The sequence below is a fragment of the Columba livia genome, chromosome 3, assembly GCF_036013475.1.
Source record: "Columba livia isolate bColLiv1 breed racing homer chromosome 3, bColLiv1.pat.W.v2, whole genome shotgun sequence".
NCBI classification, from domain to species: Eukaryota; Metazoa; Chordata; class Aves; order Columbiformes; family Columbidae; genus Columba; species Columba livia.
The window spans coordinates 42,144,506-42,171,458 of record NC_088604.1 but is presented as its reverse complement, the minus strand read 5'-3'; the positions used below and the strand labels follow the sequence as shown (position 1 = coordinate 42,171,458).

The 26,953-nt window shown below is 37.9% G+C and overlaps 1 protein-coding gene across 2 annotated transcripts in view; it reads left to right on the top strand.

Moving 5' to 3' along the window:
* MMS22L (MMS22 like, DNA repair protein) overlaps nt 1-25,335 on the top strand; it is a 95,722-nt gene extending 70,387 nt beyond the window's left edge. For both annotated transcript variants that reach the window (XM_065056556.1, XM_065056557.1), the window contains exons 15-25: nt 28-218; nt 2,630-2,780; nt 7,319-7,461; nt 8,243-8,385; nt 8,537-8,696; nt 10,814-10,983; nt 17,987-18,198; nt 20,516-20,682; nt 21,688-21,784; nt 22,966-23,133; nt 24,644-25,335. In XM_065056556.1, the coding sequence (XP_064912628.1) occupies nt 28-218; nt 2,630-2,780; nt 7,319-7,461; nt 8,243-8,385; nt 8,537-8,696; nt 10,814-10,983; nt 17,987-18,198; nt 20,516-20,682; nt 21,688-21,784; nt 22,966-23,133; nt 24,644-24,743 (1,702 nt within the window). In that variant the 3' untranslated portion in view covers nt 24,744-25,335. The remainder of the gene's footprint in view (nt 1-27; nt 219-2,629; nt 2,781-7,318; nt 7,462-8,242; nt 8,386-8,536; nt 8,697-10,813; nt 10,984-17,986; nt 18,199-20,515; nt 20,683-21,687; nt 21,785-22,965; nt 23,134-24,643) is intronic.
* The last annotated feature ends 1,618 nt before the right edge of the window (nt 25,336-26,953 follow it).

Genomic DNA, 26,953 nt, shown 5'->3' with positions numbered 1-26,953 from the left:
GTAAACAGTGTTTTTGTTCCTCCCTAGGAGCGTGCACAGACGCTTAGGCCAGGGACTTCGACTGGGGCACACGGCCCAAGACGCTCAGCTCCCATTAGCGGCTAAAGAGCACCACCTTGCTGTCGCCAGCGCTCTCTGGAGGAATTTCTTTCCCTATTTGAAGAGCCAGAGAATGTCACAGGTGCCACCTTCCCCACAGCTTGCTGATACAGCTGCAGGTGAGCGTTGACCCTCCCTGCAACTACTGGTTATGGTGCTATTTTCCGTGTCACAAGCTTACAAGGACTTTGTATTCGGGATAGTTCTACTTCTGTGTACTAACTTAGGTATGCATAAATGCGAAAAGTAGATTCTATGCTAAATATTTTGACAAGAAGAAATATTGTAGTGTTGAATTACTTGATAGAATACAAACAGATTGAGGACACCAAAGGGATTTGAAGCTATAAAAGCCTGACTTCCTTTTCCCTACTATTTACAGATTATAATCAATGTTCCAGTGTTATACAATATAAATGAGAATGCCAGAATATATCCAGAATTTACATTTTTTGGTAGAAGTTTATAATTTTGTGTTGAACTATTCATTATGGTTGTGGTGTAAAATAAGTTTTTCTTAAATAATATTTTTACATTTGAAGACAGTTTTCAAAAGTTGGTGACATTACTTATTTTTTGCTGAACTTTTATGGTTGTGGTTATAAAGCTATTTCATAAATCATTTTAATTATTTATCTTGCTTTACACTAAAGGATTTTAACCTTGACGTAAAACATTCCATATGTATATGAACTCTACGTGCAATGAGTCAGCATGGCAGTGAATAGAAAGAAATCACAGTTTGATCTTTAACATCAGTAACTAGCATTGTATTCTGTAGTTACAATGAAATCTTGTATCCAGTTAACTACAATTTAGAGAAATGAAATATAAAATGATGTGAATTAGATGAAGTTCAAGCTCAGAAGTGCCAAGGCAGTAATAGGAAAGTTAAAAAACTTGCCATCTGCAGTAATTAGTAGGGAGTGTTAATGAAGGCGGTGGTGTGCAGTGATCGTGGGCTCAGGATGTTGAAGCCTATGTGGGCAACAGCAGCACAAACCAAAGGGCGAGGTTGTTAATGTCAGAACTTTCATTCATGTCCTACAGCATCACATCTCCTTATTTTACATTAACGCAGTCAAATAGCAAGAAGAACAACCTATTATAAACTCTGCTCAGGAGCAGGGGAGCGCACTTGTGACCCGCTGTACAGTGACGTGCTGCGCAGCGCTGCGGAGGAAGGTGACCTCTTCCCACGCTGGCGTTGCTCCTCGCCCCTGAGGCTGCAGCTGTCCCAGCTCTCCTGCTCCCCCTGCCAGGCAAACAGCCTGGGACTCACATTGTCCCTTCCCTCTCCCATTTCTCCCCGACCCGTGTTATGGCCGATGCTGCAGAAGCGATGTGATCATCTGGAAGAAGGAAGGCACAAGCTGCTTCCTCACTGAAGGCAGAGCGGGACTCTGTGTGACCTCCTGTTGTATTCTGGGGCACATAAGGAAATGTGAAGTCCATCATAGCTCAGGGTAGTCTCTCTACACCATTAATTAAAATAGTTTCATTGTTGTGTCTAAAAACTAGCCTTTTCCATCTAATTCGAAGTCAGTCTCTCAATGCATGCAGTTTTAGAAATAATTATTTTAATATGTTAATATTACATTTATATTTAATTTAGGTTGGAGAATTTGGGAACCAGTGAGCCTCTTTATTTCATTGCCCTCCAAAGTCAGTTTTCCTGACTCATTTGGTGCCTCTCGTTTCCTATAACATAATAACTGCTCAGCATTTCAAATTACATTTTCTTCCTGAGTTTAAATGCATTTTTCATTTGCAGCATAAAGAATGTGCTATATTTTTTTATGTTGGTACTGTTAGATATAGATTCCACAGTAGACCTAACAGAAACACCAAAAGGTTATAAACTTCATTAACAAAAACCGCACAAAATACTTTCCTAGTTTCTAGATCTGCAACTGTTACATGAAGATCCTTTTTTTTTCAAGAATAAGCTTGTCCATAGTGCATTATTTACACAGTAACTCTGGATACATGAAAGTCTATTCTAAAAATAGAAAGTATCAACTTTTACTAGTGAATTATTTCTAGATAGAGATTTTTACTGCGAGAAGTGTGCAAAAACAACTAAGCAAATAAATAAAACTCAACCCTGTAAAGCACAGTAACACTTAGGTGTACAAGGGAAAAAGTCGTGGCTGGAGGTCAGAAGGGGAGGCCAAGAAGACAAAAAAGCAAGTTTTTAAGACATGTTGTTTGTTGCATAGGTGGTAATGATTCAGGGCTTATAATCTGTGGTTTCATTAATGTATTTAAAATTGTACATGTTTAGATCCATTTTCCCTCCTTTGCGTTCAATGTGTCATGTTGGCTTACAAACTCCTTGGGACAGAGACTACACCTTAACATGTACAAATGCTATCTGTTGGAATAGTTGCCTAGTTTTAATTGAGACTTGCAGTACTCCCAGACTGCACGTTATTAATAATAACTAGTTTTCAATACTTTTTAGTGGAACAGGGGTGTACTGTGAGACCATTAACACAGTGCCATGTTTTTATTTCTTTAAAATCAGGTTTTACTCTCTTAGCTTTGGATATACCCAGCAAAGCCCTGTCAGAACTCCAGCCACAGCCCGTTCTATCAATGATGCAGCTGTTTGGATGGGATGACATGGTGTGGCCTCCACTGGTGTCAAGATACCTAAGTCACCTAATTCAAAACAGGTGAAAAAATGCAACTGCTTGTTCTTCCAGTCCTTTCTAACTGTTTTTATTAGACTTGTGGAAAATGTAGCTTCAAACAGTAGTTTCATTATGTTGATCCAGGTTCTTTGCATCTTTTAAAGTTCTAGGTCTCTTTAAATCATCTGGGACATTTCACAGGGATAGTGGATGCTATTTGGGTTGGGTTGTTTGGGGTTTTTTGTGTGCAAATAGCTTAAGATACTCAACATTTGTCAGGAAGATAGGTAAGTATTTTGAAAAAGTTATTTGTCTTTTCATATAGCAAACCACTTATTTTTTCCCAATGGAAACCATGTTGTTACTAACGGATTTCAGAAAATGGGGACCTAGGTAATATCTTCAGAGAAGTACTTCTGTGAAGAGCAGTACTGCATCAAAGTGAAATGCCTGAACCCGTAACCTGTTTTTAATTTGCATAGTTACAGTTATCCACCCCCTTCTATTGTTGCTATGCTTGGGCAAAGTTGTTACAGTGGCCTCCTGCCCTAGCTGCGCTTGAAGTTGGATAATGGAGCTTGGTAAATTTTAAAATTTCTGGTTAAAACTACTGGTCTTATTTTTCCCCTACCGGTTACACTTAGCACGAAAGAAGTCAAATCTTCTTACAAAAGTCAAGATAAACATTATGATTGGAATCTGAAGATGCTATATAGTAAGTATTCAATGTTTAAATGTTGTGACTCCTTCAAAATGAAGAACTCCTGCAGGATGCTGGGGATGATGGGTTGAACAGTATCGAAAGTATGAGGAAAAATGACTGTAAGGAAATGAATGCATTAAAAGTTTATTTTTGACAAGCTTGCAACAATTTCTGAGTGCATATTAATGTTCATGTAGCTCAGGTTTCTGAGACCTGCTAAATGGATGCATTAAATTAAATAACAAGATTAGAAAACTTATCACATGTCTATGTTTTACATGCCAATGTTGAATTTTCATAGTATCACAGCATTGTTTAGGTTGGAAGGGACCCTTGAGATCAGGTAATCTGACTTATCCAATGCTTCTGCTCCAGCAGGGGCAGCTTGAGGAGGTTGCCCAGAACTCTGTCCAGTCAGAAATTTGTATACCTGAGAAATTTTATTTGCTTTAAGTAGGCCCCTATGAACCTAAGATGGATGGTGCTGGTGGTTGAGGTGTGATTGTTTTCTTTTGTTTTTTCCCCCCTCTCACCTCACTTCTGAATCAGGCTTTGGAAGCAGGGGAGGTGAGGGATGAGAAAGAAAGACTGGGTGTTTCTATGTCAGACTGTATTTGAAAGTAACAAACGTTGCACATTTTTAGGGTACGTATTGTATGAAGGAGCAGAGCTGTAAATCAGGATGTGGTAAAGACTATTTCAGTGTCATTGGCAAAGCTGAGACTATGGCCTTCTTGGAGGGAAATGTTAAATCAGGTTGAATTTATTTCCTCGTGTGTTAGTTTGAAAGTCAGGAAAGAAGCATTCAGTCCTCTGGTTTGCCATATTTCGCTTGTATGATCTTTACAGAGTTTCATACAAGGTTGCATGTGCTGAACGAAATAGGAGTTAAGCATATAAATACCCCTTTATAATTTGAATTTTGTTGCTCTTCAGGTGAGACCAAGAAAAACATTTTGATACCTAAACTGGAATTTCGGTTTAATTTAGGTGCTTAAGGCTGATTACCGGTTCCCCCTGTAAAAACTTAAGTGACTGAAAGTAGTTACTTAAGTATTCATTAGTAATATTCATTAAGCACCTGACATATATATCCACAGATACATTGCAATGCTGGCTGAGGTAACACTTACTGTATTTGGAACCATGGCCAAAGCATTCCTGTTCCAAATGTCTGGAACCTTGATTGTACTAGAAAGTGGAGAGCCTGCACACGTGGCCAGTGTTGAGCTCCCAAAACAGCCCTGCTGCCGTCACCATCACAGTTGCTATTGATGGTAGTTACCTGGTGTGCATTAGTTGAGAGGCCAGAGCACTTGCGCAAGAATTTGGAAAACCCTTCTCTGAGAGAATTCAAACCTTTATTTCTGAATAACCACCTTAGAAAGGAGTACGAGGACCTTGCCCTCCTCTTACAGATTGTGCCGTGGAGTAAGTGAAAATGTCAGGTCCGTGGATCTGTATTGAGAGAACTAGCAGGAGAAAGCCTGACTCCATAGCTGAGTGATGATGGATATTTGTCTTTTGCTTACATGCGTGCATGTTCTTGCTCATTCTGGTTCTCTCTCATACGTTCTCACTCTCTGGCGCATTCTGCTTTTCTGAATCTCGCCCCTGCTGGATGCATGGGACAGAAAGCACTCACACACAGGGAAATCTTTTTGCCCCTGAGCTGTTGGGGTTGCAATTTTCCAGCCTCAGGAAATGGGCTGTTTACCCGATCAGTTGCCTCAAGGCTGACAAGGGAAAACTGAAGTATCTGTGCTTGGGCAAAGGTGTGTCCCTGCCTCATCAGCAGAGCTGTAAGGTGCTCAGATTTCCTTGTGAAAGGACAATGAGTAGCCAAGAGAAGACTTTTTTGGTAGAATTATGCAGAGGTATGATACTCTAAACACTGTCATTGTATTATATGCTAATAAGACGGCAATTTTTTGTAGCATGATTCATCTACTTATTTACCTTAGGGGTTGTAGAGCAAAAGTTATCGAAGTATCTAAGTGCTGGGATCTTAAGACTTCGTGGTTACTGCACTCTGATAATTTTCACATCAAACGTTCTCAGTTAAAAAGTAAAAAGATTATTTTGTTGTGGATGCTGTTATATACCCTGCAAGCTCTGCCTGGTCTCTTTAAGATTGAAGCTTGTTCTGCATATCAGCTGTTTCAATATCAACAACAAAGGTTCTGATGGACAAGCTGTGCCCTTGGGAACGTGCGCACAAGCTTTGGCATTTCTTTTGCAGTGGTTTCTCTCCAGATCCATGTTGTGTAGTACGTGGTAGCATTAAAATCTGTTTAACTTCGTGCATGTGTATATATAAGCTCACTGATTTAAAAGGGCCACTTGCCATGCTTCTTGCAGGTAGCTATTGTTCGTTCCTTTCTTGAGAATAAGGAGCATATTCCTCTCCAATTTTTGGAAGATGCCTAAGTGGCCTACCTATCAGCAAGCAGGAGAAACAGGAGTAAGACTGCTGAAGAAAGTGTTTTTGTGAGCCTTTGAGGCCAAGTAGATTAGCTGTTAACCTCAAGATTATATGAAGCTGGAATTGTTTATATGATACTGCAAAGAGCATTAAGTCCATAGGCATCCTGGTTTTTTCTCTTTTGATGCTAGAATTTAATTTTATTTTTTTTATATTTTATTTGCTTGTATTTGGTCTCCTTCTCTATTTTGTCAATGATGCTTCAGCAGGGATGTTCAGACAAAGATATGGTTGTCATTGGTTTTAACTAAGTGAAACAGAAAAAAAAATTATTAATGTTGTTTAGAGAGAAACAGAATCCAGTTTGGTTTCCATCTGGACCTGTGTTGCCTTTCTGTTGCAAGCATAAGTAAAAATTCAGTAGGAAATAAGTAGATTTATATGTACATATATCAAGAAAAGAGTACAAGCATTTTTCATTAAAGTCGAAGCACCGAGGACTGACCAGGGAAGAAGACTCTCAAATAAAAAGATGTAACTATTTTCAAGAAATTTCACTGACCTGAATCACACACAGAGCTCATCCGATAGGAATTGCAAACAGGGTGCAGAACAGACCTGCTGTCCCTTGGCCAGGAGTTTCTGCAGAATTAATGATGCAGAGCTGTTAAGCTTGGCAAAAACTGATTACAGCAGCTACTCGCAATTGTAAGGCAGGTAAAACCTTGGGAATACTCAACAGTGAAGTGCAGGGATTGTGCATTGAGTGTTTGCTGTGTGGGGGAATACATATACTTGTGTGTGTATACATACATAAATGCATATGTCTGTAAGTGTACATCAAGTATAGCAGTTTTCTTTCTCATCTCCAAGCTGCCTGTTTTATGTTTCCCTTTTTGATCCATTTCTAACATGACATGTCTTTATTTGCTAAAGCAAAGCTTCTCCATCTTTTATTTAATTAGGACTAAGTCGACTTCAGAGTAGTGTGGGACACCTGAGGTGGCTTTATATGAAAGGTTGGGGCAGCTTAAGCAGAGTCAATATGAAGTTCCAGGTTGAGTCACATAATCTATTCCCAACATTGTACCTTGTCAGTTTAGATAACACTGTGAAATTATCCATTGGTAGAATAAGAGATTTCCCATTGTGTGAATTTCTCTCCCTTTTTTTTATGTAAAGAAAACATACATACATGTATGTATGTGCTTTTATATTACCATGTGTGGCATCACCAAGTTTATGATGTTCTCTGTATTTAGGTATCAGGATATCGTGAGCAAAGTCTGCAGAGCACACAAAAAGAATGCCAGTTGGCCTCTCTATTACTTTAGTTCTAATTGTTTCTGTTCACTGTTTCTATTTGTCTGTAGCCAAATGAGATGCTCTGCTACCTTTTTGCATACTTTTGTTAGATATCTTTACCTTTTTCTTCCTCTTCTACCTACGCAGCGCGCTGTGTGAAGCTTTTTCTAGTATGGGATATACATCCTATGAAGCTTTGACAGTACGTTCTTGGTTTCGATGCGTTTTGCAAATGTTCATAGATCAACCGACTGGTACGCTGGCCAAGACAGATGCTGAGCGAACAGTTGGTAAGTGTTCACATTTCCCTAATGTTTGCAGTAATGATTCTATATTGCAAAACTGGCAGACATTTTCAGCTAATTACAGAATGTATTTTTGTTTGTATTCCTTTACTTTTACCTAATTACAAAATGTGTTTCTTTACGCTGCTTGTGCTATTTATTGATAGTTTGCTCTGCATATGACAAATTTATCACAAACAAAGATAAAAGAGCTTGTTTCCTTGGAAGCAAAGAACAAAAACTTGCTCCCGAGGAGACAGGCTATTTTTCCCCCATGGAGAAACTGCTCTGAAAAAAATGAAAATCTGAAGTAAATAGTCAGAAATCATGCTGTGAATGCCCTAAAAGAAAAAAAAAAAAAAAAAACAAGAAAAAGAGGAAAAAAATCCAGTTGCAAGTAATTCTTTCCTTTTCTATATTGGATATTTTGTATTTTTAGAGCAATTCCTCATCACTTCTTCTATAAAACACTGCAGTTCTAATTATCTGTAGAACACATCTTCTAGCGACTATCTTTCATACACATTTTTTAGATTTTGAAGAAAATGATCAGTAAAATGAAAGACTTGTTTATCCATACTTAATTCTATTCACTCTCTTATAACTGTATTAGAAAAATAACTAGTTTGGACACATGTTCTTTGTCTAGAGGGATGCAGTCAGTTGCAGAATCCTTGTATTTTAGCCATTTAAAAATCACATTTCATTTTAACATTTTGGGACTAAAGCAAATCGAAAAACGTTACTGCATACCATATTTACTGCTGTGCTGTCTTGTAACAATCAGGGAAAGCCTATATGGAGCAGCTGACTGAGATGACAAGACTGATTTTTAAGCTCTCGGAAGTAGAAAACATTCTTTCAAAGGCTCATGTTGAAGAGTCAGTTTTCAAGCAAGACCCTAAAAACGCCCTTGTCCAGTTCATTAAGGTATGGTACATCTCTGTGTTAGCTTCATAAGACAGTTTTAGTGAAAAGAAACTACATATTTGATTTTGTATGTATAAAAAGAAGTTACACAAACCTCATGAGAGACTTAGTAAGTTTATTTATATTTATTTCAGTGTTTTTGTTTTCTCAGGCTGTTGGTAGAACTTACAGTGGCCTTCAGACACTCCCTGAGAAATCTGCCATGGTAGCAAAGACTCTGGAGTATTTAGGTGATGTATTAAAGTATGTAAAACCTTACCTGAAGGTGAAAGGACCTCCAGAAGGTCTGCAGCTTACATATTGGATCATAGGTAATTATTTTGCAACTTCTTTTTTTCTAGTAAAATAATTTTAAGGAATTGGGTTTTTTTGTTGTTTTGTTTGGGGTTTTTTTTAATTACCCCTGCAAATCAGTATTTTCAAAATTAAGAAGTTTTTGTGTCTTTTACCACTGAAAAACACCTGTTTTACCTAAATGAAACCAGAAACAATGACAAAGCAGTGAGGAAGAGTTATGACAGTCTACATCCTATTTACCGGAGTTATTGTAGAGGACAGGTTGAGTTCCTTTTAGAACTGCTTCTCTTACATACACGCTGTGCTTCATTAAAGCTCAAATTTGTTCATTAAAGTATGGAACCACTGACAGGACGGAAGAACAAGAGCGCTGTTTATTATGAACGAATGTGCAAGTAAACCTTATGTCTCTTAAAGACGGAGGTAATGAGGTGCATGTACAGAGAGAGTACATGATGATTACAAGGAATGCAGTGAAATGCACATCCAGGATGCAGGAGGTGCATCGAATGTAATGGAATTTGAGTTTTGTAAAATACTTCACCTTTCTGGTGCAAGATCTGCATATTCTGATATACAAGAGGTATGTCAAATTAAATGTTTTTAGATATCCGTGTGTTGGGTTCGAACCTTGCAAAGTAATTTTAGATTTGGTATTTTCCTTTTTGCTATTTGCAGTAGGAAACAATCTTCAGTCATGCTGTTGTGTACGAGAAATTGTCCTTCTTTTTAGTTAGGAACACATAAAAAAGGCTTGAAGAAAAAAAATGTTTAAGTGTATTTCAATCACTTCTTCACATTCTGTGGGCTTGTTAAATTATAAGGACAAAGCAAGAAACTTAACAAATCTAAACACCTCCTATCTGTGGTCAGATTGTGTCATCTTCTGTCCCATACATCACAGCAGTGATAATAGAAGGAGTATTTTTAGCTGGAATGAGCATGTTTCTTTCAAAGCAGGAAGCTTAGACAACATTATTTAGAAGTATTGTTAAGTGATCATTCTCTTTCTCTATGATTGATCATTGTGTTTTCTTTCACTCCACAAGATTAATGTTGTTTTGCGTTCTTTTTAGAGATGGGAATGAATGTCTTTTATAGATTAATAACATCTTGTAACAGCCCACTTTTGATCTTTCATTATTTTTGAAGTCTTAAACATATTTTCTTGGGATATTTCCATATTTTCAACCCAGCAAACTCTTTCTGGCTTCTAATTAAATATAAAGTTAAGAATGTCTGTGTGAATTACTACATAGAAATCTTGTTTAATTTCAGCTGTATTTTGAGTATTAACACTCATTAATATAGAGTTATTTTCTCCAGAAAAATTACACCTCACCTGCAATAAAGATGTTTCTCAAAGTTAGGGTATTTACACATCAACACCTTCTTACTGTTTTTTTTTTTTTGCAATTCAAAGGGAACATCATAAGATGAGCTCAAAGCTGCGCAAGTGATACATTCATGTGCTAAAAACAAGAAAGACGTTCTCTGTGGCTCTCGTTTTGTGAACCGAGAGCCCACAAAGATCTGGAGAGACCATGCTGCTTTAGTGAAGTTGGCTGCCCCTCATTCTTTTTCATCTGCTGAATTAGATGCATTAAATACAATTTGAAAGATATTTAATGTTTTCCTAACACTGAATCGCTGTGTGAGTAGCTGCCAATGTGGCCACAGTGGTGTTAGATAAATGTGAAGGGAAGGCAAAGGCAGCGTCCCTCTGTAAAATGTGATGAATGTACACAGTAAGGTGACCGTTTAAGTGCATGTGTGTTGATTGCAGCAGTGTTATGTATCAAGTTTGGTTAAATTTTTCTGCAGGGATGTCAGAGACTGTCCTTTCTTTAGTGTTACTGTACTTTTCCTAACACAGCTTCACTTGTCTAAAAACTTGTAATGTGTTGAATTGATTTAGTACTTTCATATTGTTGAACTGTAAATGGACTTCTCAGTCATCTTGACTGGGCTTTTTCTAAGGAGATACCATGGAATGAGTATGTGGGAGTGAGATATTTCAGTTCCTGTTGCTACTCTTGGATTATCTAATTTAACATAATTGCCTCTTTAGGATTTTTTTTTTTTTCTGACTCTAAAATGCTTTGTGATTTCTTGATTCTGTTTTCAACAGGATGTCTGGTAAAGTTCTGGGCACCAATACTGGCTACTTCCAAAGCGCAGCAACTCTTGTTCCGCATCGTGGATTGCTTACTGCTCCCGCACTCTGTGCTCCAGCAGGACAAGGAGCTGCCTGTGGCTCTGCTCTCCGCCATTCAGGAAAGCCTCCCTCTTTATCTCCAGGTAAATATCTGAACTCTGTTATCAGCAGACAAACGTATCTTCAAGATTCATATTGCGGAGGATGTTTTCTTTTTCCCTAATCAAAACAAGTGTTGACTGAATTTAAAGAAGCAGCAAGAGGGGTTTTTATTTCTTGTAGAAGTGGAAGGTAAAATGCCACACCATTGCTTTTGCTCTCATTACATGCAGCTGTGCCACGCTCCAGAGTTACTGGTCTAATCGCTGTACACAGAGAAGCTTTTAGCCAACCTGCTGTTTACAGTGGTCTCTGATGTGAGAGATTTCTGAAACAGTGGATCAAATAATCATGATATGCAGCAAGGCTCTTGTTGAGATTATAGAGCAAAGAAATGTTTTAAATCATCCTTGACTTGGCTAACTGTAGATAATTAAAGACGAGCTATTCTTTTTTTGCTATTGTTGCTCCTAGTAGCAAGAGACAATTCTCTGCATATCATGGTACTCTTTTATCTTAATAGTTTGAGAATATGTTTTGCTGAATCAAGTTCCTGCTGCTCATGCTTTCATGACTAAAGCCTTCTTGCCCGTTATTCCTCCTGTTCTTCCTTCAGCTTACCTGTCACTCTTGAAACTGTAAGGCTTGTTGATGCCGTAGAAAGAGACAAATTCCTGCAGGTGAGGAAGAGAAAAGAATGTACTTTTAAAATAAACAAGTTGACGCATTTTCCTTGTAAATCCTTGCGTCTTTTTGGTTACTTTTCCCTTCCCTCTTAGTTTTCATTTTGATTGCAGTCTTAGCTGATTACTTTACAGGACTGTGTTGTGAAACAATGCAGTCGTGATGTTGTAAACATCCCTTGGATTTATTCCTTTCAAAAGTTGCATTGTGATCGATGGCATGTCATATGGATGTGAATATCATTATATAATGATGCGCAGGATACAACTTGCTTTGCTGCTCTGTAGGTATTTTCAGAAGCTCTATACATGTAGTACCATCTGGACACTGGTATTACCACAGAATGTGACTGCTTGCTAATTCAGTATTTTAGTCAGAGAGCGCTGTTTCTCTGTACTCTGCACACACAGATGTAGTTTCGAGATTAAACCACTCACTCAAGGTGGTTTTGAAGTCCGAGTGTTGTGGACTCTTGTTCCCTGTTTTCTTTGTCCGTCTCTGACTTTCTGACCTCACAGTTGTATTCTTCAGCAATCCACTGCGTGGTCCATGCGCTTTCTGGCTAAGCTAGATCATCTTATTCTCCAAATAGTTTATATTAGACAAACACTGCTTCTTGAAAAACAGTAGTTCTTTAATTTGACAAACACTTCTAGGGAGAGAAGACAAAGAGGAGGCTTATTTTTCTTATTTCATTATGGAACTTCTATATTTTATTATTTGTATTTACAACATTCCAGCATTTTTAAGTGCTTCACACTGCTTCGTTCTTTCCAGAGTACTTCCTTCTCCTTTATTTGGGAAAGTGGAAAAATTCTAATTTAGGATTAACTCAAGATGAAAATATTTCAATATCAATTAAAAAAAATATATATTCTCTAAGGACTGCTTCCGAGTTCGTTTGAGAACGGATGGATTCTGGTCACTTTCTGAATTCTCAGGTTATTGTTATACAGTTGGTTTAAGCCAAGCTGGCTTAAGGCAAAATTAATTCCTTTTCACCCCTGTATGCATTCATATTTAATTTGCTTTAATGATTTTCTGAACATGGGATGACTGGAGTTCATGAGCTGATTCAACTATTTACTAGCTCCATGAAGCAAACAAAGAAACAAATGCCAAAAACCCAAATGGGCATATCAGAAAAGTGATAAAATGGTGGGAGGGAGAGCACGTAAACATGGTGGGAGGAAAAATGGAGAAACAGCATCCTCTGGAAATAATCCCACCTTGACTGACCCAAGCTGCTGGTGAAACGTCTGATCAGACTCTCCTTGGGTGGCTGCCCCGTGTCTGGTGACCATTCCTGGAAGTAGAGCGGTGGTGGTTTAGTGCCGGAGCCTTAATCCACCCTAATGTTAGACAAACATTGTTCCATAGATCTTTCCCTGTTAATACTCTAGTTGACAATCCTTTGGCAGGTACGTGAAAATAAAGAAATGGGAATTTGGAGACCATGCAAAATATTTTCTTATACACGTGAATTCTTTATTCATAGTCAAGGCATAAAAGCCTCTGAGTAGCATTTCTACTCTGAAGTCTTTTCAGTTCTTTTTTTTTTCTTTTTCTTTCCAGTTTTCTGAGGAGTTCCAGGTTCCATATCAGTCTTTTCTTTTTTTCTTGTCCTGAATTCTCCTCCTTCAGTGTGGGCTGCTCCCTCCTTTGTCCAGAAAACCTCCTTAAATCTCAGAAAACATCATAGTTAGCAGAAGTCTCCTCTTTCTAGAACTTTTAACAACTAACCTTAATGTAGTTTATTTCATCTTTTATGGGGTTTTAGAAGGATTTGAAATCAGTCTTAGCAGTGGGTCATTAATTTCACCCATTCTATGAAATCCTACAGAACTCCTGAACTGTATAGACAAAGATTCCCCAAAGATTCCCCACATACCCTGCCTTGTGGTAATGCAGCTGCCCATACAACTTGGGCAGCAGGCTCAGAAACAAGAGCAATGTCATTGTCACTGTGCTGTACTAAGAGAAGGCATCACCTTTGTTCATCACCCTGTAATGGTGGAGGCCAATTTTTCATCTTTTAGGACAATATACAAAGTTCCCTCTCTCCCCACAGCAGGGCTGGAATGCTTTATTGCTACCTTTAAAATTCATCAGAACTGATGACCGCATCCCACCCTTCCTCAACACCCTGCCCTCAACCTACAGGTTTATTTTTAATCGATAAAAATTACATGCTTTGTTTAATTTTACACATGCACAAATAATTGTCAAATGCACTGATTGAGACTAGATGTATTTCTCTTTTCTCAATTCAGACTGCCTGTATTTAGTTGTTATGTATGTGTTTACTGTATATACATATACATATAAATTGGAGCTATACAGCTGTGTCTTTTGGCAGCTATTGGGCAACTGGATTATTCTCCGCTGTAGTTTGAACTCATCTGGAAGTTTCCTTCAAATTTGTTCACTGATGCTGTCCTGTCAAAATAACTTAGCTCTGGCAACTTTTAAACTGGTATTCTTTTTCTTACCTGGAGGATTACTGTATGAATATTATTACTTCCACTGTGCATCATCTGTTTTGATATATTTTATAACCTAGGAAAGATTTTGCTGGGCTGTGATATCAAAATTGTTCCCAGAGTTGTCTGAATGACAGACTTCAGAAAGCAAAGCATGAAGAACATGAACACCCATTTTATAATTTTATGGGTCTGTTCTCAATTATGAGATGGTGAGGCATGTAAAATGTAACAGGTATTTTGCCATTGTAAAAATAAGTTGGGATGCTTTGTGTGGTAGCAGATTGCTGAAGCCTACCACAGGAAACTTCAGAGCAGTCGAGATTACTCTTGGATAGATTTCTTGGGGAATGAGTTGGAGGAAGCTGGGTACACGTTTATCAGTAAAATAGGAAAGCACTGAAGCAGTGTAGAAAACTTACAGAAGAAACAGTACTTTAAATAGATATTGAAGAATACAGTGTAGGTGCATGGAATAAGCATAATATGCATAATAACGGGAAAGGTAAGATACCCTGCTTGATTTATCAGCGTTAATCCTGTCCAAATACAGAAGATGGTTGATTTCTATCTAAATAAAGGAGAGTGGCGAAAGAGCTTAATTCTAAATAGTGCTTGGCACATACATTTTCCAGTGATTTTAATGGGCCTGTGCAGGCTCAGCATTTGTCAGAGATCAGACCTTAAAAGCCCTCCTGTGAGCCACATCTGTGGTCTGATATTTCAGCAAGCTTATTAATACGTTTTGTGAATTATAGTATGTGTTTAATAGGAATTGTACAACATTAATTGGTGAACAGCAGATTTATTCCAACAGCAGGACTGATATTATAAGTCATCATTAGATAGCTTGGCATTTCTGCAGTGAATAGTTCCAGTAATCCATACTAATCGGTTCTTCGCTCTCCACAGGTGATTTACAGATATATGGTAAATCAGAAGAAAGAGGCAGCTCTGGCCACAAAAGGTTCCTGCAGTGAACTGCTCAGGAATCGGTTGCCTTTCTGCTAAAATGAGGAGCAGATGTTGTCGTGCCCCTCTGCTCCCCTTAAAATGTCTTTGTCTTTCTTTTTTGTTTTTAACCTCAGAAGATGGCTAAAGAGCATAGTTAATAAAAAGAGAGCGGCTCTATCAATCTTTTTATGTCCATCTGCTTTGTAGGGATTGTCCTAGGGGTCTGGTGCGATTGATTTCAGATCTCTAGTCCCGAATTGCAGTCCAATAGCATGTGTTTCTTTTCTCTCTCAGATGAGCAGTAGCTTCCTTCATCTCTCTTAATTACTGGTGGGATTTTAAAGGAAGAAAATTCCATGTGGTTTCCTTGTAATCACATACTTGGCCAGCTCTGTCTAGGTTGTTATGCCAATTTGCAGCTACTGTGTGGTGTTGGTAACTTATCCCTTGTGCCACTTGGGAAACTTTTAGGGAGCAGTAGAAGCGTCAGGATCAAAGGTGTGACAGTTCTTTCCTGAAGAGCTTTGATGCTGTACATGTACTCTTCATGGCGAGGTTTGATTCATAGGTTTTTCTACTATGAAGAAGGCTTTTGATTTAGGGGTGGTTTCGTGGCACCCAACAAAACGTAAGGTGATTTTTCTTACTGTTGTCTCGCTGAGAAAAAAAAAAATCCTTTCTTAGAAGCCATTAGTGCTAATCTTGAAACTTTATTTAGGAAAAATTATTAGGATTTGGTATTACTATGTGGTTTAAAAAATCACACCTTATTTGAGAGGCAGCATCTCTGCCTTACCCACCAAAAAGATACCTAGGATCCTTTATAAAGAAAACATTAGGTTACAGAAAAAAGGCATTTTCTCTGGTTTTAAATGCTCCTTAAATTAACAGCTTTCCTTACAAGGTTTCAAGAGCTCTCTTCATCCTCATAACTTAAGAAAAAAATCACTAGTTAACTTACGTCCTTCTTTTTCAGATTACATCTCTCCCAATCCCACACCCAAAAAATTAGAATCAATTTACTTCAACTCAGAAAATGAAAATGCTTATATGAAGGATTGGGCTAGGTTTGTTGATTCACCTTCAAATGAAACTGTTAGAAGACCTGCCAAAAGTGTTCCTTCTCATATAAACTCTGATTTTTTTTGCTTTTTATTGCACCTACCAAGTAGCCTTAAGATAATTTCTTAAAAACAGTAACTCTTATTATTTAATAACTGAATTCTTCCTTCTTTTCTTGATATTCTGTAGCATTTATTGGTCCTCAATTTGAAGACCTGTCTCATTTTAGTAATTATCATTTTTTTTTAATAATTCTGATACAGCAGCAGCTGTATTTTCCCATAAAGCAAAAAGGGGAGAGAATCTGACCTGTTTATCAAAGCTCCAGCTCAGAAAGTGTGGGTTTTGTCGTTGGGACTTACCAAAGTTACCGAGGAACTGTGTGAAGTCACTAGAAGTGCGTGAAGTTCAACTCTAACCCAAGATGTCTGTGTTCAGGAGGGCTGCCCACAGCAAGTCCTCAGGCAGGTCCTGAAGCGCCTCATGCCTTGAAATCCCACTTTTCCTGTGTTTGCTTACTGTGGAACCAAAAGTGGGAACTCCCCATTCCAACAAAGTGCCAAGAAGACCTTCAGCTGTATCTCAACTTGCTTTCTTTTTTCCCTTAAAGAATTGTTGATACAGACAGGTATAGATGCAAATCCTTTGAGGGAGGGACTCCAATGCAAAAAGCAACAGAAATACTCTTTGTCAGTAACTGAGGAAATAAAGCAGCTTTCAGGTATTTCTGCATTTTATACCTTCAAGTCTTGAACTATTCATTCATATATTATATATCAGGGGCATGAGCTTCCCTCAGCAACCATCAGTATTGAGGCAGAGACTCCTACCAAACCTGGAGTCTGGGTTGCAAATGTGGAAGTTTGAAGTGCTGCTGTAGTTGCTGTCCAGGGAACTCGGTACTTGAACTTCTTTTATGTCGTTATCCTTGTTGGACAAAACTATTGTGAAAACTGTGAATTCTCAAGAGGCTTCTGTTTGTGCCACTGGCTGTGACCCTTGTGATAGGAGATCACTGGACTTTTTCTTTCTTTTTCTTAGTGATTTTTTCTTCTTTCTTTCGGTAATCAAAGGAAGGGGAAGGAAACTCTTCACTTTCTCTCATACAGACTTGTACCAACAACACTTTTTTTTTTTCCAGACATACCATGTACACATTCTATAACTATGGGTTTTGTTCACATAGGCACTTTCTGGGCTAGTTTATACTTTCATTACAGATTTTTCTCTGACATCAATATAGCTTATATTGGATAAATCACAGCAGTTTTAGCCTTATCTTAAACAGATTTTTGTTTTTAAAAAAATCTCTAAATCCTTTATAAATAGTGCCTAATTTACCCTAATTCGTTCACACTATGAGCAATTTTTTTCTTTTCAGACCACAATTGTAAGTGCTCATTTTTCTGCTCTGTCATTTGTACATCAATATCACACAGATGAGGTTTTCTCTCTCCACCTGCCTTCATAAACCCTACCTGACTAATATTCTTTGCTAGACCACACACAGAGTTGAAAAATAAATGGGGAGCTCTTGGGCACAGAAACATTTTTTCAGGTCTGAAATGCAAAGTTTTTATTTCATATTTGAAGGGGAGCTTGTGTGTCCCAAAGCTTATCTTCCAAGTAGATTAGCTAGTCTAGTACAAGATTTTTCTCTCCTTTGCAAGCCTTGCTCTGTCTTCATTTATAGACCATCATATCTGTAGGAAATTATTGATGTGTATTTTTCACGCAGTAGTTACTCTGTGCAGCAGTTCACACAGTGTGTAGCAAGTATTTAGCCTCTGGTTGTTAAAGATTTATCAAAATGTGTTGTTAAAAATTTATTCCATTTCTCACTTTAAACATTTTTCTTCTACAGGGCCTGTCCTTTATATGTTGTCAGTCCCAAACGCAGGGGGCCTATTTAAATCAACTGCTTGGGAGCATTATTCAACAGTATTTCGGACGATTTCTTGCTGCTTCTCCCACCGTGCTTGGAGCCGGCCAGCATCCCATGGTGTCTGCTTTATGCAGTTCCATTACAGCCCCCCAGATGCTCCGTCTACGGAAAACCACTCTGCGTGTCATAAAGTAAGGACCAGTGAAGTAAAAAAAAAAGATCACTGGCTCAGATTTCCCTAATAGCTTATGAGAAAGGCAACGCCACTGTTGTCTTCTCAGTTAACTGATGGTTTGGCCATGGCAAGAGCCTGTAAGTTGCTGGAAAGGGAGCGAAGGAAAGGCAACGTGTATAGAGCAGGAGGGTAAAACTGGGAAGATCTGGAGACAAGTGACACAATTGAGGATGGAGGTCTATAAGAAACTACAAGAAAATACCACATGGGGCCACAATAAAAAACAAGTATTTGTCTAGAAAAATTGCACTGCAATATACATCATCAGCATATGTTTGTTTCTCAGGCTGTCTTTAGGGTCACAGAGTCGTAGTGCTTATATCTGCCACAGTTACCTGTGTGTGGGAGGCTTGGTTGCTCTATAAGTGTCAGGGTATACATGGGTGTGTATGTGTTTCCCAGGGGAAATGGGAAATTCGGGGTGTGGGGAGAGGAGCACAGGGAGACAGCTCGTGTTTGCTGTGCTGTCACCCCTCGCACGATGCCAACAGCGGCTGTAAATGCTGCGTCTCTGCTGCTGAGAGGCCGAAACTTTGTTTTATGTACTGCAGAACAGCAAACAATCTGTACTTTTTTGTACGCTGACAGAGGAATTAAACCCCCTCAAATATAAGGTAATTGCTTATATTCAAGGTAATGGTATTCTTCTGTGTTAAAGAATGTATGTTCATGCTGATTAAGAGAATTTTAGTGTTAATCTTGAGTAAACATGATATGCAATCCTGTAAGTAAAGGATGCATTGTCACATATTAAGGGAGTGAGTTAAGATTTCACAATCTGATATGGTTTTAACTTACGAATACTCAAACTTCACCATCTTAGTGAAGTTATTTGTGAAAGTGCGCATTCCATGTGTCAGTTTTGAGATTGCTAGTGGAAAGAAAGTTCTAAAATTGTAATGGCACTTGGTGATTTTTAAGACATGAAATGTTCCTTGGCCATTCGGGAAGAATATCTTAAAACTGAGCAGCAGCCTGATTTGCAGAGCGTTGGATAGACAGGAGGTCGTCACTAGCTCTGAATATAAATACATATAGAGTTCACTAGCTGTTTTGTTGTCCTAAAGCCAGTGAGTATCTTGCTGCCGCACAGGGGAAATGGAACCATGTGATCAGGGTGTTTTATCCAGGTCAGAGAACGATTTTAGTGGAAGAGCACCCAAAAAAATTTACTCTGAAATTTTCATAGTAAATTAGAAGGATAGAAGATTTCAGAGTTGCTAATATTAAAGTAAGACCACATCATCCAAGAAATAGAGAAGTAAAGCATGACAACTTTCGTTTGGCAAGTTATACCAGTGCTCTGAAGCTGTGCAATGAAATACTCAGATCTCAGAAATACAGGTTTTGTTTGAAAGTTGCAGAAGCAAGCCTTGCTAAGCTTTTAACAAGGATCATGGGTTTTTTTAATGGATGCATTTGCTCAGTAAACATGCATGCTGTGTTTGGGTAGCTGATGGTATCTAATATTAAAATCTAAAAAGTTATTTTGAAGGTTCTGGGAGTGTTCTTGCTAACCGATAAATAAATGCTGTGTCCTTTTTACCTGCAATCTTCTCTTCTGAATGTTTCAATTTACACTTATTGTCTTCAGATTTCAGTAAAGTCATTTGTAATGTGAAATCAACAGTAGTTCAGTTTATTGTACCCTTTGGGGGAAAAAAAATCAAGCTTTTAAAATTGCAACACTCAATTGTATGTGATGTTAAAATTTGCTTGTGTTGGAGATTGGCAGGTCACCTTTTATCTTTGTGACAAATTTTAAACTGGAGATAATTGTGTTAATTGTGACAGAGCAAAAGCAGACATTGACTGTCCTGTTACAATACACCATTCACAAAAATAAGTTAGATTGCGAGTTGACAAAAGCACATAAAGCTAAAGAAAATAATTGAAACCACAGTTGTATTTTGGAACTTGTTTTAGGGTTTTAGAATTTTGATCCTCTATTTTTTTTCAGTTATTTTATGAAGCTGCCTTTATATTTTTAACTTTTAGTGTCACACTTGACTTTTTAACTATAATTATGATAGCTGCTATTTCTCGCTTCCCTCAACAGACGAGTCAGAAGGCATCATTGTCCTCTGATAAATGGGGAGCCTTTTCTAAGACTAAGACAAATAGAAGCCATTAGTTGAGCTTAGATAAAGATAGAAATCTATGTAATAGGCCTCCTGCTGAAATATCACAAAGCTATTTTAAGGTATATGGTACTTGCGTTGAATGGAAAAAACAAATTGTAGACTTTGTTCTGGTTTGCTTTGTTTTCCCAGTGAAAACTACATGCAGTTCAAAGGGAACGCTCCACCTCCTCGCTTGGCCTCGGTTCTTGCTTTCATTCTCGAAGTACTTCAGAGAACCCAGAGCGTTGAACTATGTGACATTGACTTGATTCTCCCGGTCGTGTTGAAATGCCTGGTGTTGGTTAATGAGCCACAAGGTGAGATGCTTGTTTGCTTTAAATCCATCTCTGCACACCTGTAAGATTTTTCTACTGCTGAGCATCTTTCATCCCAATATTTAAGACTCTTAGATGAGGTGAAAGAGATAAGTCCTGCCTCATTTCACACTCTAATGAACTAATGATCAACTTATCGTGAATCTGAAGATCATTTCCTTTCTCCCCATCCTTCCCATCTCAGTTCTCCCAGGCTTGATAACTGTGAAAATTTTCTTGCACCTAAAGGTTTGAAACTGAGTAAAACTAGCATACGTTTTCCCCATTAGAGGCATTAGAAATGGATTAAAAGCAGCATTTTGCTCTCTGAAGGCATCTTTGAGTCTTCTTTCTGTGTGGTTTTTTTGGTAGTGAGAACTTCTTTATTTTTAGCATCCTAAAAAACGAGGCACTCGGTTTACCCCACAGTTGTATAATGAATGTGCATCTGTGCACGAGCTCAAAATTTCCACTTGTTGCTGCCAGTAGGAGGCATTAAGCAAAATCGGGATTCACCTCTGACTTCTCCTGGGAATTTTGTCTAGTAAACTACTCTTTGATTCTGGTCTATAAAAGTTTCAAGAACAAGATATGCTTAGGAAATTAGCTGAATCATCACACATCTTTCTTCCCCTTTTTGCCATCATAACCGTATCTACCTGAAAGGAATGAATAAAGAATACAAACAGAATTTAAATTTAAATAAAATCTCTATTTCTACTAAGTGTGTGTCTCTTTGCTTTGACTTTAAGAGACCATAGTGTACTTACAAGTTGGCATGTTTAAAGTATAATGGTGGTGAAATTAAGACTTTTGCATAAATCTGTGATTTATTCTGTTCTTTATAGCCAGTCTAACTAACTGCTCTCACAGTCATGTCCCTTGCATCAAAGTAAGATAAAACCTTTTTTTTTTTTCCTCATTTAAAAATTGTCATCTTCATGAAAGACATTCTCCAGATGGTCAGTTCAAGAGCTCTGTGTGAATCTTGTGATTTTTCTTTTACAGTTAAAAAAATATCTACAGACATTGTGCAGTACATGGTAGAAGGCTGCCAAGCAGGGTCAGGAGGAGAACGTGCCACCCAGCTGACTTCTGTATTTAGGTAACCAGAAAATATGCCAATTGGCAGTGAAGCTACTGCCAGCCAATTGACAGCCAACATATTTTGTTGGTTTTTTTTTTAAATAACTAATTATCTTTAACATACTGCATTGTCACTTTTTTATGGTATTTAAATAATGTTACTTTTGGCACTGATTTGAAACCTAGCTTGGCCAAAAAGCCAGAGCAAAAAGCAGAAGAGAGAAAAATACCTGTTTTCTCACGGATTAGGTATTGTTTTGAAAGGTGTGTAATAGAGAGGTGCGTTGCTGCTCATGAAGGACAATGGTCAGTGTTAGGTGCTGTGAAAGGTGTGTGCCCCTAATTTGAAGTGCATATAATGGAGATTGAATCCTCATATAACAAGCTTAGCTTTTATTTCCTTATTGATTTGATTTTGTGACAAATAAATAATAGCTTGTCATAAAGTAAATTAGACTTATTCCACACCTCTGCAATACGAATCCTGTTTCTCACGTGGATACCACAGAGGAGCTGCATGACCTGACACTTAAAGAGATTTTGGATACCCCAGCACTGGGGCTGTGTTGGGTCAAGTCTCGATGAAAGTTCCAGAGAGACTCACTGAGTTAAGAATGGATGCTTGTGGGGATGCCAGTCTCCCTGTACTGTGATATATCACTTTTGTGGGATGTTTCATCCTTAGGGTGTTACTTCTGATTCAAATGTTACCTGTGATCTTTAAAGACCTCAGACCCTCAGCGAAACAAATGGGTGTGCTTCCATCCAGTGGTGGGCCCTGCGTGAGATCTAGTGGAGCTTTATAAGAAATGCCAACATGATTTCTGCAGACTTGAATCTAGGTGTCTTGGTTTGCTGTTCCTTTTCTCTTTTTTTTTAATTAATAATAAATATATGTTTTAGTTTTGCACTCGGAGAGACACATTAGAAAGTAAAGTGCTCTGGAACAAGTCAGCCCTGGTGAAACACCAGCAGAATCTGACCATTTCCTCGAAAATAAAGGTGTGGGATTTTTAGCATTAGCCTTCAAAAGCATAACTTCATTTAAAGAAAGTATTCCACGTGGAGTATTTCAGTGTAACAATATGAAAATTGCCATGCAGCCAGATTGCTTGTTCTGATTAGACTCTTCAGTTGTTCCTGGCATGTTCTCTGCATCTAGTTTTGACCTTGCACTAAGTGCCTCTGTGTCCCCCTCAGGCAGTTTATCCAGGACTATACGGCCGTGTACGATCAGCGGGTTTTCAGCGTGCTGGAAGCAGCGGCCGTCTTGGATCAGACGTTGGTTACCAGCCTGATTCCCACAATCACGCAGGCGCTGAAGGATTCGGAGCACAAACAAGGTCTTGGAAGAAACGCTGCACTGAGGTTTGTTTTTTATTTAATACTGGTTTTTTGACAATGAGCAGTAGAGGTTTCTCCTCTTGAAAGAAAGCAATGTTAGGCAGCAGCACAGATACTCAAAAATGAGTGATTTTTTTAAGTGTGTTCAGCTGGAAGTCTCCCATTTGCTCAGGTCTTTCATGACCCAACAGACAGTTGTGCAAGAATAAAACTCATGAGACACTAAAGGATAGCCAAAGGGTATTAGTTTTCCATTTCATGAAAAATATATTTAACTCATTTGTAATTATATCATTCACTTTTTATTATCCTCTACCAACAAATACATTTGCTTTTATTTAAGGGAATGCACCCAAGGTCAGACTGAAATGCCGTTATAAGCAGAATTTTCATACTACTTGCTTTTGATCTTTTCATAATGTATTTCATAGCAAATTTTCATTCTTTTTAAAGCTATTAATAAGGTAAAATTCATGTCTTTACTTATAAAATAGGAGGGGGAAAAAAAAGCAGATGTTTGAGCTTCCTGAAATATATGCTTGGAAATTACTGAAAAGCTATATTTATTTTGGACTCATCACTTAATGTATATATTATCTAATCTGTTGTTGATATTTTGTATTAATTATTTGTATTTAGAACATGCTCCATTACCCACAAACATGTTATTGTAAGAACACTAATAACTAATTTTCTCTCTTCAGACCTGGCCATTAAATAATGTTATATTAACATATTCTTTGTAATTATTGTGGCCACAAAGGAAACAAAATTCAGAAATTGCGTTAGATGCTTACAGTGGTGATGTCCAATGTTACTATTGCAAGGAACTAGTATAAAAACTGCAGTTTTGTTTGCCCAAGTTAATATTTCATGAAAAAGATATATAATTACAATAGACCTGAATGTCAGAGGCAGTACTTCAACAATAATTATATTGTCTAGGTTGGAGAGTATTAGAATGAACTTCAGGTGAAAAGTCTCGTCACCACATACGCGTTCTCTGGAAAATCCACTTGAGTGACAGTTCCCTTCTGAATTCCGGGTTTATGTTGAAATGGTCGTTGCCCTTTGCGAGGATGATGCTCTGGAGCTGTGGCAGTGCCAGCCTGCACCCTCGTGCAGCGGCTCACGTCACTGCGCGCAGCACAAGTCACGGAGAGATTTCTCGTGCAGAAATCAGGCAGCAACCATGATGAAGCCTGAATGCCAATGCCATCTAAGCCTTGGAACTCCATTTTCTTTTAATTTTATTTTGAGACACGTATTTCACAGCATTTTACCAAATAAGCAGACTTCTAAGCATCTTCGCTACACTTGTAGCCATAAATAATGCAATCCTTATTTTTTCTTCCAACCTGGCCGCGCTAAAAATTCACAGCAAACAAAGCAGTTGAATAGATGGGGAGGTGGAAATTACTGTGTTTTAATATCCCTATATGTAAACAATATGTGTGGGAATTATGTGCTTTTACTCCTAGGATATGTGAGATTGTTTAAGTAACATGTTACATTCTTTTGTTTTTCTCAACAGACAAACCTATAAAAGACTCTTATCTTACCTCGCAGAGGCTGGACAAAATGAGATACAAAAACTGGAAAATGAGACAGGTTCACAGTGTGCTGGTGATTAATCGGTTCCTCTTGAATGTTCTGACACTGTTGATACCTAAAACTGCACCCTACGACACACCAGCCGAGCTCTTTTTCTTCACAATGGCAATATATTTATCAATTTTGTCGAATTTTTCTCCTCCCATGCTATGTATTGATTTTAATAATTTCTGTGGTATTTGAATATCGTCATGCATCTGAGGAGTGACTCTCAATATACTGTTGAATGGCAAGTGAAAGATACAGCAGATTTATTACGTGTTAAAATGTCTATGAGCAGAGCCTGTGTTGCAACATATGAAGTAGGATTTCAATGAATCCAAGAAATTGCAGAATTCAATTCACATTGACTGAGACTTGACCCTCCTAACACTGTACTTTCAAAAATCTTATTCAGGATGTTCTTAAGAAAACCGTAACTTTCTAATTTCTAATTTATTATATTAGTAGAAAACTGTGATCTGTAGTACCAAACTTGTTGAATGCATTCATCAGGAGTTGTGCCAGGATGACAGAGCTATCGTTTGTTAGAAGAGGACATGTATATATGTTGCACAAAATGTATATAGCCATCTTAACCTTCTACCTGTATTAAAACATTCAAGTCTTTCAGATTCTGGTGTAAAATCTCTTCTGTTGTCTTTGGGGATAAAATAAGAAAAGTCAGGATCAGAGTTCCTGTCCTCTTCAATGCTGTTTTCTTAAAATTGACCCATAACTTACAGTGATCCACAATCTTTTTATTAGCCATGACACTGTTAATTATCCATTTAACTTAGACTAGGTATAAATGGTCTGAAAAAAAAGAAGACAGAATTTTAAAGACAATATTCATTTGAGGAATTTAATGCATTTGATCATAGACTAATAATTACTTCTGTTTCCCTGGAAAGTTTGATCTTTCAAATATTTTGCTGTGTTATAGGTGATCTCTTAGGTCTTTCCAGGACAGGTTGAGCTCTGTAAGTTTTTCTACTTTTTTTTTCCCTAAAGTTCTTAGGAAACTTCCATTATTGCCTGTAGCAGTCACACTTTCTACTTCCCTCAATAACTTGTATTTGTGCAACCACTTACTGGACTTTGGGAGTGGTAAGTTTACCCCTAAAGGCAACACTGCTGAAAGGCTGCTTACTTCTATTCAAATTTTAACTTTACAACATAAATGGGAAGGAAATATTATTTGTGTGTCTAACAGCTGCAGAAAAAATCCCTAAAACCGTGTTCAGAGCAGCTTTTCTTTCATCACAATAATCTTATCAAGTCGAACTAGATAAGCTTTTTGCCTAAATCAGCCATTGTTACTGCAGATAATGCAGTAACTAAAAGCCTCTTTAGGCTACTTAATAGTGCAGAACATGGAGGTTCTTTTTATTATTGAAGTGACTTCTTGAACTTGCATTGTAGGTTTTTGTAAGCTCCTGTACCTGGAAGAGTTTTGTTCATCTCAAGAGGATTGTGCTTCTAAAAAGCTTTTTTTAAAAAAAAAAAAATAAATAAAATAAAAAAAACTTCTCTAAGAGGGATTAATAGAGATGCCTTCAAAATGGGAGTTCTGTCACACATTACAGAACAGGTGTCCAACTGGAATATTACTTCCTGAAAGTAAAACCTTTGCTTTTTAAAGGATAGAGCAAATATTATAACAAAACACTTAATGATGTGTTTAGTAGATCGTTAAAGACATATTTCATACTATCTGTAGTGGTTGGGAGTTTCTGAAAAAGCAACAGAACTTTATGTAAATGTGCAACAGCCCCTGGTGCGTGAGAAACTAATTTAAACAGTTTGGAAATTATCGTTCTTCTTTGTCAAAAATTTAACGCAAACAGAAATAAAGCATTTTGCATCATATTCATCAACCACCGCCAAATGGGCAATCTGGTTTGGTATAATTATTTGGTATGGACATTTGATGACGTGACTGACAGTTCTGATGATGTTGATGAGATGAAGGCTTGCAGAGCGTTAGGCTAGACTGATTTACCAAGTATACACCAAAACAACTGTCCCAAATCATTTAGGAGAAAAGAATATAGACAAAGAGTGAAAACCACCATGAACTACAAGAAATTGTCTTATGTCGTATTACAAATGTCCAGCTTCCTTACCCAAGGCGTGGAGACCTGCTGAAGCTCAAGAGCAGGAGAATCCTGGAAAGCTTTACACTGGTTGCCACCACTGCTATGAGCAGTTCAATCTGTCTCTTCACCTTGCTTAAACAACAGGATCA